We start from the raw sequence: 16302 nt of genomic DNA, 5'->3' as shown, positions 1-16302 counted from the left end.
ACGGTACGTATCCAGCACATACGGGTCCTTGTCACCTAAGGCTCCAAGGCACCTAGCGATCTGCATACATGTAGGTCTTTCTCGTATGACACCAGGAGTGTGGCATATGTCCGTGTGACACATTGGTTGACGGGTTATTGTCAAGATCAAACCGCGTGGCCCATTCCTCCAACAGGCGTAGACACCTGGCTGTTCTATGAGATCAATCAAGTCGTCACTGAGCTCACTCAGGTTAGTGGGTGTGATCTGAACCGACAACTCCTCAAGTGAGGAATCGCGGACCTCGGTCTGGTAGTTAAGTTTGTACGTCCGCTCTAACAGCCCGGCAAAAACACCTTGCTCTGGTCCTTGCCCTTGCTCTGGTTCTTCCTCCTTTTGTTCGTCGACGGCCTCTTCTTCCTCTTCTCCGCGCTGCTCCCATCGTTGATTTTGTTGCTTCTGACACTCGCGAAAGGCCTCAAACATCTCCCGGGCCTCATCTACTACTCCACCTCCCCCCTTAAGGGAGACCTGGTAGATCTGGTCCGCTTCATATGCGCACTTCTCCTGTTGGTGCTCGCGGAAAGCTTCGTACATTGCCCAGGCCTCTTCTTCGTTTCCTTCCGCGCCATCGACAAATACTTGGTAAATCCACTCTTCGTCACGTACGCGTTGCTCGTCGCTGTCGCTCGCTGACACCGTATCGACCTCATATGCGCCCCAAATACCTTCTCTTTTTTTTTTTTCCTTTTTTTTCGACAACCATACCCTTCTTAACAGTCATACTGTCGAACCAGAGATATCCTCGAGTTTCTTTTGCTTTCCCAGCTACGAGAATCAGGTGGAAGTCTGGAAGCTTATTGTCGTAAAGCTCGAGGTTGAACTCATCATTAACGACCCAATAGCAGTGCTGGCTACCGAATCTTACTTGGCGCCGTACCCAGAGAATGTCTCGATGGTCTTTGGTAAGAATGATGCGGTTAGGTGTGTGTGGTACGAGCGTGTTCGCATCTTGGTCGTCTTCGTTAAGGGTTTGGGTGAATACCGCAGCTGTTCACAATAGGAACCCCAAGTTTCATCCCAACTCTGAGCATGAACAGGATATCACTGCGGCTTGTTCCCAACATGAACCCAGCTGTTCATCCCAAGACTGAATGGGATAGCAGTGCAGTTGGCGGTACCATTGTACATCGGATGGGCGTTCGTCGGAGTTCACCATTTGGTCCGGCCAGCCAGACTAGGGGAACAGCTCCGGGATGACGGCATGCCGGATTGGCTCCATGGCCGGGCTTCCTGTGGGCAGTCCGGCAGGCCCGCCAGTGCGCGTCCCACACGGGCCAAACTGAGAAGATGAATAAAGGCATCGAAATCACGGATAAGCTATACAAGTAAGTGTGTTATTTATAAGATATTTCGTTTCCTGTGTCAACTGAAGCCACGCTGATTATGTCGCTGCTCGATGTATAACACGCGAAGCCACCCTGTTCACGCCTTACTCATCGCCTTCCATCATCGTCTTCTCCCAATTTCCTGCATCCCTTTCAGTATCCACGCGTATTCATCAAGAAGCTACGCCAAATGCCGTTTCTCCCACACTTATTCCAGTTGAGGCCATCCCCGTGCCCGTCCTCCCTCTTCATTCCCCTTGCTTCCACTCCAGAATTGGTCCGTCAAGTACGTCTGATAGCTTTCCCAGTCGCTACCATCTTCCCCCTCACCGTTGAACTCATTAGTAACATATGGTTGCACAGCGGTTCCAGGAACAGGGCCCACGAAGGTAAGATCACCAACAGCCGGTTGCCTCCGATTCCAGGTGTGAATTCGCAGCGCATACATCCCCGGATGGCGGACGACATGGAAGTAGTCGTCGTCGATATCTGATGGGGACGAGGAGCGGGGTTCGGTTTTGCCCTTGCCGTGGGTGTTGCTGACTTCAGTCGTTGAAGTATTGCTGAAGGAGCCACCAGTGGATGCGGGCTGGGCCTTAACTGGCTCAATCACAGACGCGGCTTCCTGCCCGCACTCGTATGCACAGAGTGCAGGACTGTTGAAGAAAGTTCGCAGACGCCCTTACGTGATTGACTAGGCTGTGGGTGCATCTTGTCTGCTTGCCCTTCTTCTCGTCATTCCCAATCTTCCTCTCGTTTTTGATGTGTTCGTCGGTGTTGGCGCCGCTGTTGCCATCGTTGTTGTTTATCCAATTAACGGCGTCTGGTCGTCCCCTTTTCTCTGTGCTGTCCGGCTCTGGCGCATACTTATTTTTTTCTTCTTCCTTCCGCTCAGCCTGATTCACAATGCTCTCTTCCTGGTTATCGTCAAACTGTTTCGCCCATTCATCGAGCTGCTTGTAGGGATTGTGGGCCTTTGCCTGTTTGAGTTCACGTTGCATGTCGAGATATATATCGACGATTTCCTCAACGCTGTCACCGCTGTCAGAGGTAACATCAAGCTCGCCCTCGTCCCCTGCGCAGGTTCTGTTATTGTCACCATCTTCACCACTCTGTTCGTCGCCACCTTCGTTGCTGATCTGCTTGGCCCAGCTAATGATGTACTCGTACGGGTCGCTGACCTGACGGGGTTGTTTTTTAGACCCCATTGCTGTTCGATCTGTCACTGAATCTGACTCGAAAAAGGAGCAGGAAGAAGATAGGTTACTTATACAGGTAAGTGATCTAGGAAACAGGTCAAGCTGACAGTGCGTCAACCGTGGGGCTGGAGCTAGCGATGACTTCGGGTCATATCCCAACAGTATTACTTCGTCATGAGATACCCAGGTATTGTTCACATTGACTCAAAGTCTCTGTGACTGGGACAGGTCATATCCTAAGGTATGTGATGAGCTTGGCTGGTCACCGTTGCCATCATTACCTTCAATCACTAATTTGCTTGTGGGAAAATACGGTGGAGAGAAGAGACAATCAGCTAGAGATAAGGTGACAACCCTTCGGGCCTGAATGTTTGGGCATACTTTATGATTATTCCGCCTCTTGTGCTAACGATATCTTCGTAACTCTAGCAAATCTCTTCTTTTCCTTTTCCATCTTCCATCTACCTTCAACTTCGCACCCCTCCCACAATGATTCCTTGCTGCCAGGCATTCCATCTCCTGGTCTCAATTCCCTCGGCCTTCCATTCCACTCAGAATTCCCAATGCTCCACCACCATTTCCATTCTTTGCCATTCGTTTAAGAGGTTACCGCTCATAGTCGCCAACTTTGTCGCTCTGCCCGCCCACCTTTCCTTTTTGGCTGCTTCGGATTCCGCCCCATTACCTCCATCTTGATCCAGACCCAAGCTCAAGCCAACGTCATTGGTCGTTGTGGAATCGGTCCAGGAGAATTGATTTTGTGATGGGGCTTAACTCGTTCCTAAGGCTCCGGTTTATTTTAACTGCCGCCATATCGTCGCTAGGACTAGAAACCCAGGACTTTAAAGCATTCGGGTTTGTAGAGGAGAAGGCTCACGTCCAACGATCTACTAAGATGGATGAGAGAGCAAGGTCGACGAGAAGTCGGGAGGCAAGGTGGACGGCGATGTAGGGGAAGGCGGAGGGACGGGAGGCAAGTCAGCGACCGGGCTCGGTAACATAAATGAAGAAGGGCTTGGCGAAGGCTGGTCATTTTCGGTCGGGTCGGCAGTCTCGTCTTCCTGGTTTCCGTGATGCTTGGGGTTTGACGGGATAAGCGGGAGCGACGGCGCCTTGTAGGGAACTCTCGGACGGACGTTCTCCTTGTCGCTGCCGTCGTCGTCCTCTTTATCGTCCTTGTCAATGCTGCCATCCTTGTCATCATCGTCGTCGCTATTGTCGGCCTTGATAGTCTCAGTCTCACTGTCGTCCTCCACGGTGTCAAACTCATCGGTAATGTCGCGCAAACTCTTGTCGTCCATAGCGCCGTTCCCAGACTCGTCATCTTCCCTCTCTTCTTCATCCTCGAAAATATCGAAATCCAGGGCCTCGTCACCCTCGCCGTCGACATCCCCGCTGCTACTCATCTCATCTTCGCTGTCCCAAGCCCTTATGGTCGAGGCCTCGCTGTCATCATCCGAGATATTGTTGCCAACGGCATTGTTGCCCATTGTGCTGCCGTTCACGGTGTCGTCCTTGGAATCCACCTTTTGGTTCTCCTCCGGGTCCTTGAAAATAACAAAATCTTTCTCATCTCTACGTACTTCCGACGGGCTAGTCAGACTCTCCTCTAAGCCTCCATCGGTCTCATCCAAGAGACGCGAGGATGTCGGCCTCTTGCGCCCAGACTGGTTGGTGCGATCGGCGGTACGAAGTGGTCTAGTGGACTTGAGATGCGCATCTTGGATGGGTTTGACGTCTTCCGCATTCGTCTCTTTGGTGAATCTCCTTCTGCCAACAAAGCTATCGGCTAGTCCGCCGTCGGTGTCGTCAAGAAGGCGTGCAGATGCTGGCTTCTTGCGCTTAGGTGTGTCGATGTCAATGTCGACTTTGTGATGGGCTGTTCCGATTCTTCCGGCATGACCGTCTTCGCTTTGCTTAAGCCTTTTTGAAGGCTGGCTGTCTTCGTGATCCTCGACATCAAGCTCTCGTTTGGCGACTTGCTTCGGCTCGGACTGATGGACCGACTTGAAGAAGTCGGTGATCTTTCCGGTCTTCGTGCTCGTGGACGTGGGAGTTCTCGGGGTGTCAGATTGTCCGGGCATTTTCGGTGGCGAATTTGGTGAGAGTTGCTATGTGTTTTGAGTGCGGTTCGCTGATGGACGTAATGAAAAAGGTCGTTGGCGGTAGAATTACTTCCACGGAGGTTGTTGAAAAAAGGAGATGGGCTCGGACACAGGAGGGAACGGGATTTGTTACATCTGCAACTGGCATTGAGTGAATGGGAAGAGGGTGGCAGCTTGCAAGAACCTTAGCCTGCCCTTTCAAGGTTCCAGAATGGCCTTGTGAATGGGGTCAAGTCAAGGTTCGGGAGGCCATACAAAGGCCGTCTTGCAGTCAGAACACGCCCCCCAGATGAGAGGACAGAACCTTGACGTCGGGCCAATATTGGGTCGATCGAGTGATGGCTTCGTGATGTTCTGCCGCATTGTTTTCGGTGTCATGGTAAGTAATCGCTCACTGTTTATGGGGTGATATACTGACTTATAGTAGTACAAATAATCCATGCAAAAGAAGGGTCGATGTTGCCTTTCGCAATCTCCGCTTAGTATGTTATGATACCTCTACGTACAACATGTCCTTCCTGATTTCCACACGTAAAGATGGCTTCTAACCAAACGCTTCAACAGAAAACACCAACCTGACCCTCGAGCTCCTTTTCTGACGCCTCCCCCAGCTTCGGTTGCCCGCCATGTATTAGTCGCCGGCTACCTTCTCCTTTTGCTCGACCTTATGACCTCCACCTTGAAGTTAGCATCACCTTTCGTGCAAAGATGTGACAAGCCATCGAGGCTGGTACAGCCAGCTGCCCTTTTCTGAGGCCTTGAAGCTTCTGAACTGTGGTTTGAACGAAGAGTCTGAGGCTTGGAGAATGACGAACCTTGACAGAGATGGGGGGCGAGACGGACTATTTATCCTCCGTATCATCTTCAGACTCGGACGGCAGCGCTACCGTGATGCTCCTGTTTGCAGGCACGTAGCTTGAGGAACATCCTTGATAACGACCGAGAGACTGGAGAGAGCTGGCGGGCCTGGTAGTAATCCGGCGCTCGCGGAAATACTTCAGTGATTCGCGTAGACGCTCTGCCTTGGTACCTTTGACGGGCACAGCGCGCCTGCGTTTGGTGATTTTGTTTCTGTCCGTGGAACTGGCCGCAACGAGGTTGGTAGAGGGTGAAGAGATAGTCGGGTGATCCGGCGCACAGGAATTCTTGGAAGCCGTTGCAAGTTCTGGCGAGGGCAACGTGCCGGACGTGGTTGTGGACGTGGTGCCGTCAAGAGGAGGAAGATCTGAGCTGTCCTTCGGGGCATTCTCGTTCTCGGTTTTCGCCAACTGCATCTTGGATGGGCTATCACTGCTGGTGTCCTTTGCGCTTCTCATGAGCTGGCTCGCCTGAGTTCCATAACTGGTTGCGACTGCGACATTGTTGTCGCGTCGAGGGAACGGTCTTCTGATCCTCACCATTGTGAGTGAAGATCGTGGCGTTGACGATCTCAGATTTCCAATGCCCTTGGAAGGATGCGAACTGCCCTGTTCCCGTTTTTGTTCTGGGGAAAGGGCTATATGGTTATGCACTACCGACATGTAAGTTTATAACCAGGTCGAAGGGGCTAGGAGTGAAGCAACATGGACCTTGGATACCCTCAAACCTGAGTCCATTTTCAAGGTGGCAAAGGTTGACTCTCAGTTCAAGGTTCGGACCGACTGCCCAGAATCACCAGTTCTGGTGGTGATACTAACGCCGACTCCGTCGGCCAGTGGTCGGGGAGTCGAAGAGATTCGCCTAGCAGAAGGAGACAAGGTCATGAGTGGCAGTTAACGCACCATAGAGTTGCATGTGATACGCAGGAACTACGAGACGGGTCACGGAAGATGGGACCGTTGATACCGAATGTTGAGTGGGAAATCCAGTCGACTGAAGCTGGAGAACATGGCAGGCTATATATATAGCTCGAGGTCACAAAGATTGAAGGTCAGCAAAGGAGAGGATTATGGGATGTGCAAGACGCGCTGTCGAAAGGACTCGCCAAAGGGCTGTTGGATATTCACCAAACGCCCATAGCCTTGATACAGGAGGTAGTACTAGTAGGCCGGTTTGGGTTCAATGACACTTTGAATGGCGACGCTGACAACCTAGCAGGGTATACATGAAACCGTCTTGAAGGTTCAAAATGACCATTGAACTGTTCCAGCTCAAAGATTGGAAGGCTGTATGAGGAAACATACTTGTGGAATAAACCAAGCTCAACCTACCTTTTTTGTTGTAGTATAATAGGTTAGTGTCATGATTATTATTGGAGCGCCTTATTGACGTAGGTATTTTCACAGCCATGAGGGTGTCGGGGGCATAGACTTCTCCGGGTTAACAAACGTATTTCACTATGCATTCTACAGAAAGATATGCGTCAATACCCCTGCAATAACCTCTTTTACATGCCGTGTTTTACGGCAGCCGAGCAAGGCTCAGGTGATCTTCCCCCTGCGAGCGCCAGGACCATGTACATTCGTTACTCCAGCTTCGCCGCATAGAGCTACCCATGCAATACCTCTCTTCTCCAGAAGGACTTTCCTCAGGCTTTCCATGCTAACAACATCACTAGGCGACACCGAGGAATTGTCGGATTGACGGTAGTGCCATGACCTAGGGCGAAGCCTCTTGTTCCTAAATCTCAACATCAACTTCAACATTCCATATCACTCTTTACGTTGCGCTTCTGAACAGAAGTACTTACCTAGGAACATGGTGAAGAGAGTCGTGAGGAGCTTAGAGAGCTAAGGGGACTGGAGCTAGGCTCCGAACACGGTTGCTCCCTCTTCTCCTGCTCTTCCTGGCCGTGGAGTTGCTTCAATGTTGAGTGGATGCGGCCGAGGAGGGTCTCGAAGATATTGTTTCGGATGCCGTTTTTGGAAGGGTTCTCAGATTTTGAGCTGTCTTTCTTCGAGGTAGACGGGCCATCCTTGTTGTCGATGGAGGCGTCTTCAAGGTCCTCAGCACGGCTTTTGAGGTGCTCGTAGACAGCGCGAGTACTGTCGTTCCAAAGTGCGGGGTCTAGCGTTGCTTTGATGTTCCGCGGGCTGTTTTCCTCCATGGCTTGACGAGCTGGAGCCGGAGTGTCTGCTGTACGCTTCTCATCTGGACACATCCTCAACATTTTCTTCAGTGTGGTGAAACCAAGGGACTCTTCCTGCATCCTCTTGGTCTGGGGTGCTGAAAAATTAACCACGGAGATGCCTACCCTCTGGCGCATAGGCGATGTTGCTTCGGAGTGTTCCATTGTGTGTGGAAAGACTTGGGTTCACGTGGTGGACAAAACGTTTCAGTCAATGAGGGTGTAGGGTTGAGGGAGTAACTTTGAGGTCAGCTTCTGCTGACACTAAGAACTTCACAGACCAATTCGAATGGCACTTGCAGTAAATGGACACGGTCTTGATCTTTCCACCTAAGCCCATTCACCAGGTCGTCAAGGTTCACTGCCCGTCGATGCCGCCGCCTGCGCCATTCACCTGCCACCATGGCATTCAGGACATCCGCGCGACAAAGGTTGACAGAACAATGCATGGCTTGGAGATAACGAGAGCAATCACAAGCCGGAGAAGCGATGTAGCCATTATCGCACCGGAGGGATGATATACAGTGGAAGTGAAAGGTATCTCGTGCACGCAAGTCATGCTAACGGACATGCTGGACGGTGGTGCTGACGACGCGATAGGCATACATGCCTGTATTCTCAGAATGACAGGAAGGTAGGCATCAAGCCCTCGTTATATTCTCACCACCGCCTACTACCCTGTATCCCAATGGTGGTATTGAACTTGGAGTGTTTTATGATGCTTCTGTCTCCTGCCTATGAACGAGGCCCAATGCATTCGCCCAAAACAAATTGTTGCGTGCCTCCCAGTTATTTCTTCCACCTTGTCACCTCCCTATGAAAATCCCACCACACGTAAGCGCGTGCTCTTGGTCAACATACATGTTCCATGCCGTCGCTTCCCAGTATTCATATCAACAATCTTGCTTCCCGTTCGTTCCTTACTCCCTCTTCCTCGACTCCTCAATCAACTTGCCTCAGTCCTCCGCAGACGACTTCTAGGCTTCGACTCCACCGGCATTGTCGTCGTGATCTTCCCGGTTCTTTTCAATCTTGTTGGGCCTTGGTGCCGGGAACGGCTCGAGGAGGGGCTTGGGAATGTCCGCTGTTGAGATTTGCGTGACCGCTTTTGCACCTCCTTTTGCACCTGCTTGCTGTCCTCCTTGCTGTCCTCCTTGCTGTCCTCCTTGCTGTTCTCCTTGTCGTCCTGCTTGTCGTCCTGCTTCCCCTCCTGCTTGCCCTCCTGTTTCTGCCGTGGCTCCCGGGTAGTACTCATGCCTCCGCTTTCAGAGGGTAGGAAGGACTTGCTGTACCAGCCCTTGCTGTGGCGACCTGGACGTGAGGGGCGCGCTGTTACGATCCAATCGTTGAGCCTCATGTAAGCTAGATAGATTGACCAATCAGATAGGACCCGGGGTTGAAGACCAGTATATAAGAAGGCCTCCTGGCCTTCGTTATACCTGGTTCTTCAGCAAGCAATAGCTATCACAACCTACCAGTACCTTTTGGCTACTACTCCGTTACTCTATTGTTCTATCCCAGCGATAATACTCCTGTGCTTGTAACGGTTCGTCACACGCGCCACCTGGCAAGTCCTGGTCTTGCTGACAACATGAGGGACGACCTCTTTGATTTGTGCCAACTTCTGCTCGATGACGTCAATCCACAAGTAATGTACGCCGGGCCGGGACTTTTGCTGAGGCCGCGCTTGGTTCGGACTTTATGCTTTCGAGGTGTTCTTGGTAGTGGCGCTCCAGGAAACGTTCAAGGCGGCACAAGAGCGCCTTGACGTATCTTGGGTTGAGAGAACGGTCGATATTTGCGGCATCAGAGTCCTTCTGTTGCACCTTCTGGCTTCCGACATCGACGGTGTTGTCCAAGGAGGCTGCCTCTACTTTTGTCCGTCTTTCTTTTAGGGTTGCACTCTACACACGCCCAGAAACCCTACAAACACGCCCATAATAGAAGGCGAAGTAGCTATACCAGCAATTCTTTCCATGAACCAATCTAAGAAAGGCCTTGTATATAAACTTGAAGCCTCGTTCAAAATTTCTATTCGTTTCTCTATCTGAAATTGAGTATACTTAACTAACCTTTGCAGTTTCATCGATAAAATAAGAGGCAAGTAGCTACCTATTAGCTAACTAATATATACTACTCCAAACCTATAAAGCTAACACTCTAAAAGCACTTGTGTTATTTTTGAAAGATTTAGGAACTAGGAGCTAAGAGGGAAAATGAATATTTCAAGTAGCGTAGTGCCTGTTGTCTTAAGTGATTCGAAAGTGTATACTTGCGTGGGCGTGTTTATAGTGTCACGGCGTAACCAGAGGGCACGTTGTGTACGATTGATTAACTTGGACTAAGAATAAGAAGCTGAAGAGGGAAGAAATCCCAAAAGGGAAGGCTCGATGCTAGAGCTGGGTTTTATACCCAGACCACAGGCGACAACCATTGACAGCCAACCCCGTGAATGGGATGACCCGATTGAACAGCACCCATGTAAATTGGAGCCTTGATGGCAGGCATGTGACAGCCCAGATGGTGCCAGACGTCACATATAGGGTATTTGGGCGCGTGTAGAGTGTACCCCTTCTTTTAAATAGTCGTAGAGCTTTTGGTGAGCCTCGGACCAGTCGTCGCCCTTCCCTGTCGTGCGGAGGTCTTCGTGGAAGGCGGCCAAGTGATCGCGGGTTACGTCATCCTCGTCACTTTTCTTGGGCAGTTTCGTGACTAGACTGTCAACGTCGGCCTCTTCTCGTTTTCTCTTCGCTTGTCTAGCAGGAGTTACGCGGGTTGGTGGGGTCTCCATGCCCTTACGGGCCTTGGGTGCTGGCATACTGTTTGATGGCATGGCCGAAGCAGATGATGAGATGTGAATTCGCAATGTGCTGCTTACAATGCAGGGGCAGGTAGGTATGTGGAGTTTACACATACAACTTGTATGCGTGTCCATCAGGAGGGAAGTTTCTAGGGACAGGTACTACCAGAGGGGAATATTCATAAAGCAGCAAAAAGAACCTAAATGACGTGAATGAAGGCAACCTTGAGGACCTCGTTTCCGCCCTTCACGGTCGCAAGGAAACCCCAAGGTTCAAATTCCACCGGACCGGTGGGCACAAAGATTCTGTTGATCTAGAATTCCCTTTCTCAGTAACATCTCATTCACCACTCCCGAAAAATGCGGGGGACTGGGACATGAGGAAGACTGGAGTCCATGGAAAGCTATGCAAGTCTGTGAGTTTGTTAGATCGTTACTAATGGCATCGTAGGAAATATTGTATGCCGATGGCTACCGTGATGAAAGGAGGATGCCCTCTCGATTATTGTTGAAAAGACCCATGTCGCACTTTGGAGAATGGTATATAATTGTCATCTGGATGGATTTGGTTAACGAATTTCGCTTGGGTTCACTGGGACGGCTCTATGTTGAAGATTGCACCGTCCGGTGTTGTAAGACTTGAGAGACGGCTCTTGCTCTGGCTTCCGCTCGGGCTTTGATGCAACACTCCTGCTGTTGAAAGTCGGCCAGAAGCTATTAGAACCATTATTTCTGCTCCCAGCACTCTTGCGCAATAGGCATATATGTCTGTACTCTCTGAGGACAACAGAAAGGTAGTACCAAGGTCTCATACGTTAAAAGCAGAGTGCTAACTTGTCGCTACAGGTCATTTTGCAGTTGAATCTTGTCCTCGTACTCCTGTCTCCTGCCAAATGCCATTTGCCCAAAACAAATCCTCGGGTGCCTCCCATCATTTAACCTTGCCACTATTTCCTGAAAGTCTCACCGCATATACTTGCGTACTTTTTGCAAGCTGATTCCCCGCCGCTGCTCCCCGACCCCAATATTGATAAGGTATTAATAGATCTTGTTCATATACTCCCCCATCCCGCTTCTCTTTCGAAATCCCACGGCATGTAATCGTGTACTCTTTGCCAAAATGCCGGTTCCATGTCGCCGCTTCCCAAAATTCATATCATAACTCTTGCCTGAATCACTTCCTCGTTATTGACAAACTTCCCTAAGTCCTCCTCAGGTGACTAGACCTAAAGGCTTCGGCTCAATTAGCATCGTCTTCATGATCTTGCTCTTCCTCGCTCAGCTCACCTGGATTTGGCCAGTACTTTATGCACTTGGTTCGGCGTTCTACTTTGGTTCTTTCGGGACGGTTCTCTGTCGGAGATTGTACCGTCGGGTGTTGTTAGACTTGAGGGATGCTCCCGTCCTGGGATCTGTCTTGTGCTCCGTCTTGGTCTCCATCTTGGGCCCCATGTCCGTCTTTGGCTCTTGCTTCGGTTCTGACTACGGTTCTGGCTTCGGTTCTGGCTTCGGTTCTGGCTTCGGTTCTGAGTTCAGCTTCGGCTTTGATGCAAGACTCTTGGCGTTGAAGGTTGGCCAGGAGCTGTTGGAACCGTTATTTCTAGGCCCAAGACTCTTGCGCGCCACTTGCCTCGTCCTGGGTTGCTTGGTCGGAAGGCTGTCGTCCACCTTCACCCTGTTAAGTTCCAAAATGCTCTCGATGGATTTAATCCTCAAGGTGTAATCGTTATTGAGAGATGACTTTGTGTTGGAAGACTTGGTTGAGGTTATTGAAGCTTGCATACCTCTAGAGGTACTTTCGAGATGAAGGCAGTAATGCCGCTCCAGCACAGCTTCCAGGCGGCAAAGCACCACTTCAAGACATTCCTGGGGAGAACGCCCGGGTTTCTGTATAACGGCGCTGCTGTGGTTTAACGTCTCGCTCGGGGTGGCGATCTTCTTGTCGATAGAGGTGTTTTCCGCCATTTTCGCGCGGCGATCCTTGAGATGGTCGTAGAGCTTCTGATGAGTTTCGCACCAGTCATCTTCCTTCTTTGTCGCGCGGATGATCTCCATGTCGGATTCTTCGCTTATTTTGGGCCTTTTTACTTCCGGGCTGCCTGTATCCGCTTCTTCGCGCTTCCTCTTGGTTTGTCTAGTAGGAGTTACGCGAGCATGGGGGGCCTCCATGGCTTCGCGGGTGCGGGAGACTGGCATGTTGCTGAATGCTGTCGCAAATGGAAATCGCGAGACGCGGAGACGTACGGTGCTGGTCGCAGAAGGGCAATATTGCGATGTTGTTTCACAAATTGCCGTGCATTTCCACAAAGGAGGAAGGATTGGGGACAGGAATTACAAGGACGGAATATTTATGAATCAGGTAAAGGGAGAGAAGTAAATGAGGCAGCCTTGAGAGGGTGAGTGCCGTCCTCCAGGGTCGCAAGGAACTGGAACTCCAAGGTTTCAAGGTTTGCTGATCTGTAACCACCCCGCTCTTCGGGAACATCCCATTCACCACTGCCCAGATTTGTAGGAGATTGGGAACATTGACATGGGAAGGACTGACTTCTAGAGAGAGGATGCTATACAGGTTTGTGACTTTCTGGAGCATTCACTGATGATATCGTGGAAGGTCATGTATGTCGATGGCTGCCCTGACAAAGAACAGGTAGGAAATCCATTCGGGTACCCTGAGAATTTGGATGTCAAAAGAGCAAGAGGGATATATACCTCTACGTACGGTGACAGGCCGTTTGAAGGGAGTTGCCCTTATTAATTTTTATTAATTTCTGACTCGAACTGGTTTAATCTAAGAAATTGCAGGAAGCAACGATGTAGAAGAACTCTTTCCGGTCTTGAACGGATAACGTCATGAAGATTCGCGCTTTTCCGGAGAAATACATCATGACAGTCCTTGTTTTCTGCAGTTACACCGCACCATGATCGCTTTCCTTTAAAGTCCCCCGCGCCCTTTTCAGCCTCTGCCTTGAGAATTACCCTCAAGGGACTCACATCAGAATTCCCAATAAATTCGCCATGCTTACCAGGCTACCGTTAGAACAAATCCAAGAGTTGGCGGCATCAGTCTTGGTTTTCGAAAGAGTCCTTAGTTGTCTTCAACTGCGACATTCTCCTCATTTCCATTATCTGCATCGTCGTTCTCATTTGCGCCCTCGTCAAGTTCATCGTGCTTCGGCCAGTACTCCATGTACGACCGGAGACGGTCAGCCTTCGTCCCTCCCACGGCACATCCCATACTTACAATCGAGCGGTACCTGTCATAAGACTGGACCGTGTGCTCGAGGAAAGCAGGCAAAGGAGAATGCTCGTCTCTGGATAGAATAGACGGGTTTGAAGCGTGAGGATTCGGGCTGTGGGTAAGGCCAACGCGTTTCGGCTCGGCGTCCGGGACGGCTCTCAGTTTAAACCTGTACCGTGTCTTGTGGTTGGGCTGGGAAGACTGTTCGAGTGACCGCCTGGACTCCAAGTTCTGCTTCGGGGTGGTAACGTTCTTCTTCATAATTTTGGACCCCGTGTACTTTCGCGCCACCTGGCGAGTTCTCGTCTTGCTCACGCTTCGACCGGAGCCGTCCGTATTGTTCAATGTAGAGGTGCCTTAGGCGGCACTCGCGTGCTGTCTCTCATGGAATGCTTTCCTGCGTAAAGCCATACCTTCAGGGGTAATGGGGGGCCACCAGGGATAATGTGCAGCCTTGGGAGGAACCTCCGAAGAAGGTGGATGAAGGACCTTGTGGGTGTAAAAATATAAAAGGTTAAAACTAATAGGTTAGAAACCGGGTATTAACTTACCTTCGCCATGCTCGGATCCTCCACTTCAGATTCTAGCTATAAACCTACTTGGGGGATGGCGCTAGATTACTAGCGACTCCTATACCCTTGCCAGCAAGGTCACAACTTTACTACTACCTAGTAAGGTTGGAATAGTACCCCCGTTCTGGTAACGAACCGAATCCTGCGCCATTCACCACCAGGTTTGAAGATTTGGAACGTTCACCTGGTAATGACTGGCGAAATAGAGTTGAAATGTTGTAATCTTGTTGGAACTGTCACTTGTGACATTGTTAATGACAAAGAAGACAGGATGATGTGTGCGATAGCTATCACGATTGTAAGAAGACAGTGACATTGCATCTCGGGAAGAACTCCACAAGTATCGGACTACTATTGCATATCCCATGCCTTGATCTTCCTCTTCAAGCCCTTCAGGCCTCGGCCAGTATTTCGTGCGGTGGCGTAGTCGCTCCAGCCGCTTTGATGCTCCGGGGAACTTGAGGAGCTCGAGGATATCTAAGTTGGGCCTGAATCCGTATGTTAGTGTTCGATTTGTTTGAGGACGAGGGTGAGGTTACGGCGAAGGAAGCAGCGTATGTAAAATGGGAGTGATGTTGCGGGCAAAGGGGCGGGTGTTGACGACGATGACGGTGCAGGGAAGAGCCATCCTCCTCCAAGGCCCCTTCTTCGGCATTATTGTTCCCTCACCTTCCTCACCCGAAAATCTCTCCCAGCTTCCTTCCTCATCCTGTAATCTCTCTCAATTCCTCCCTCCTCACCTCCCTCACGTTAAACCCTTCCACGTCTTCTGCTTTCTCCTCCAATATGCAACGTGTTTCCACCGCTTCCTCCTTTCCTTCCTCTTCTCACCCCTCCTTTCCTTTCTCTTCTCCCCTCTCTCCTGTTTTCTCTTCCACCAACGGTAAAGAGTCAAGAAGGGTGGAGAAGAAGTTGACGGCCAGTTTGAAGAAAGGCAGGATGCCAGGACAGACTGTAGAGTTGATATGGGGAGAGTGTGAGACTCGACTTTTAGAGAGATGGGGAAAATGGATGATGCTGGGGAAGTAAGCGAGTGAAATTGTGGAGAGGGTGCTCGCTGAGGTATTGGTGTCCCAGACCGTTGGTTGACCTTTTCTTCCGATATGATATACTCCTCTTCATCGCCGCGTGTGCCATCGCCGCTGGAGCTGTCATCATCAGATGGTTTGTCCTGACTTCCTGCAGCGTCTTTTATATCATTTACTCTGACCATCTCCCTCAGACTGTTGAGGTGACGGTCCATGTCTTCGAGATTATTGTCGATGCTGCGGCTACTGATATTGGCCACCAGAGGATGAGGATATGGAACCGCCTTCCGCTCGCGAAGCTCTTCGTAGACTTCATTGCTAGTAGCCCTCTTCAGTCCTTTTGCGGGTCGTTTATGTTCTTCATCCTCCTCAAGTGCCCGTTTGGTCTGTTGCTTCCGGTCGGCTGAGTCCATGCCGTCGTTGGCAATCTTCCAGCTTTCGCCAGTGCTAGACGAAGAGGTTCTGCGGCTTGGTTGTTCCATCTTTGCATCTCGCGATAAACTTCAGTATCGGACGTCCGTGGGAATACCAGTGCCGTATAAAAGGGATAATTTGTGGTCAGACACTGGGCCGTGAACGGGCAATGAGCAACTTCATTGGAGATAAGTTGAAGGGGAAGCAAACAGACCAACCAACTTCACCACGAAAGAGCGAGAGAACTTCGGTTCTTACTTCATCAAAGACCATTACCAACGCAGCGAAATGCCCATACAACTCAACTGTCTGCGTAAATCAATCATTCCAGCGCCCTTAAATATCCCCTTCTTCCTTTCCTTTCTGATCAAGACAAACATGAACAAAGCCGACCTAACCCAGGCCAGACCCAGTATTCCACCGGTTCCTACCTAGAGGTAATCAACATCCACCCCCCTGACACCAGCTATTCCACATCAACATCATCCCAAAGGCCAACCAGCCCGCACCACCACTTGCGTGAACCAAACTAC

The 16302-nt window shown here is 50.5% G+C and overlaps 6 protein-coding genes across 6 annotated transcripts; all 6 read right to left on the bottom strand.

Annotated features, from left to right (window-relative positions):
• Positions 1-1483: 1483 nt before the first annotated feature.
• Positions 1484-2575, bottom strand: SMAC4_09376 (uncharacterized protein; the record flags this gene model as incomplete). Its single annotated transcript, XM_003344184.2, has 2 exons — positions 1484-1992; positions 2054-2575. 2 exons carry the CDS (start codon positions 2573-2575, stop codon positions 1576-1578), a joined length of 939 nt encoding a protein of 312 aa, XP_003344232.1. The 3' UTR covers positions 1484-1575.
• Positions 2576-3456: 881 nt separating this feature from the next.
• SMAC4_09377 (uncharacterized protein) lies at positions 3457-4650 on the bottom strand (the record flags this gene model as incomplete). Its single annotated transcript, XM_003344185.2, has 2 exons — positions 3457-4113; positions 4150-4650. 2 exons carry the CDS (start codon positions 4648-4650, stop codon positions 3457-3459), a joined length of 1158 nt encoding a protein of 385 aa, XP_003344233.2.
• Positions 4651-5513: 863 nt separating this feature from the next.
• SMAC4_09378 (uncharacterized protein) lies at positions 5514-6071 on the bottom strand (the record flags this gene model as incomplete). Its single annotated transcript, XM_003344186.1, has 1 exon — positions 5514-6071. The coding sequence occupies one exon, from the start codon at positions 6069-6071 to the stop codon at positions 5514-5516; it is 558 nt and encodes a 185-aa protein (XP_003344234.1).
• Positions 6072-7339: 1268 nt separating this feature from the next.
• Positions 7340-7882, bottom strand: SMAC4_09379 (uncharacterized protein; the record flags this gene model as incomplete). Its single annotated transcript, XM_003344187.1, has 1 exon — positions 7340-7882. One exon carries the CDS (start codon positions 7880-7882, stop codon positions 7340-7342), a length of 543 nt encoding a protein of 180 aa, XP_003344235.1.
• Positions 7883-10250: 2368 nt separating this feature from the next.
• SMAC4_02027 (uncharacterized protein) lies at positions 10251-10535 on the bottom strand (the record flags this gene model as incomplete). Its single annotated transcript, XM_003350267.1, has 1 exon — positions 10251-10535. One exon carries the CDS (start codon positions 10533-10535, stop codon positions 10251-10253), a length of 285 nt encoding a protein of 94 aa, XP_003350315.1.
• Positions 10536-11999: 1464 nt separating this feature from the next.
• Positions 12000-12934, bottom strand: SMAC4_02028 (uncharacterized protein; the record flags this gene model as incomplete). Its single annotated transcript, XM_003350268.2, has 1 exon — positions 12000-12934. The coding sequence occupies exon 1, from the start codon at positions 12711-12713 to the stop codon at positions 12000-12002; it is 714 nt and encodes a 237-aa protein (XP_003350316.1). The 5' UTR covers positions 12714-12934.
• Positions 12935-16302: the final 3368 nt, after the last annotated feature.

This window comes from Sordaria macrospora, chromosome 4 (assembly GCF_033870435.1).
Source record: "Sordaria macrospora chromosome 4, complete sequence".
Taxonomy (NCBI): domain Eukaryota; kingdom Fungi; phylum Ascomycota; class Sordariomycetes; order Sordariales; family Sordariaceae; genus Sordaria; species Sordaria macrospora.
Note: the sequence above shows the minus strand (reverse complement) of the source record. Positions and strands in the feature narration are given on the sequence as shown.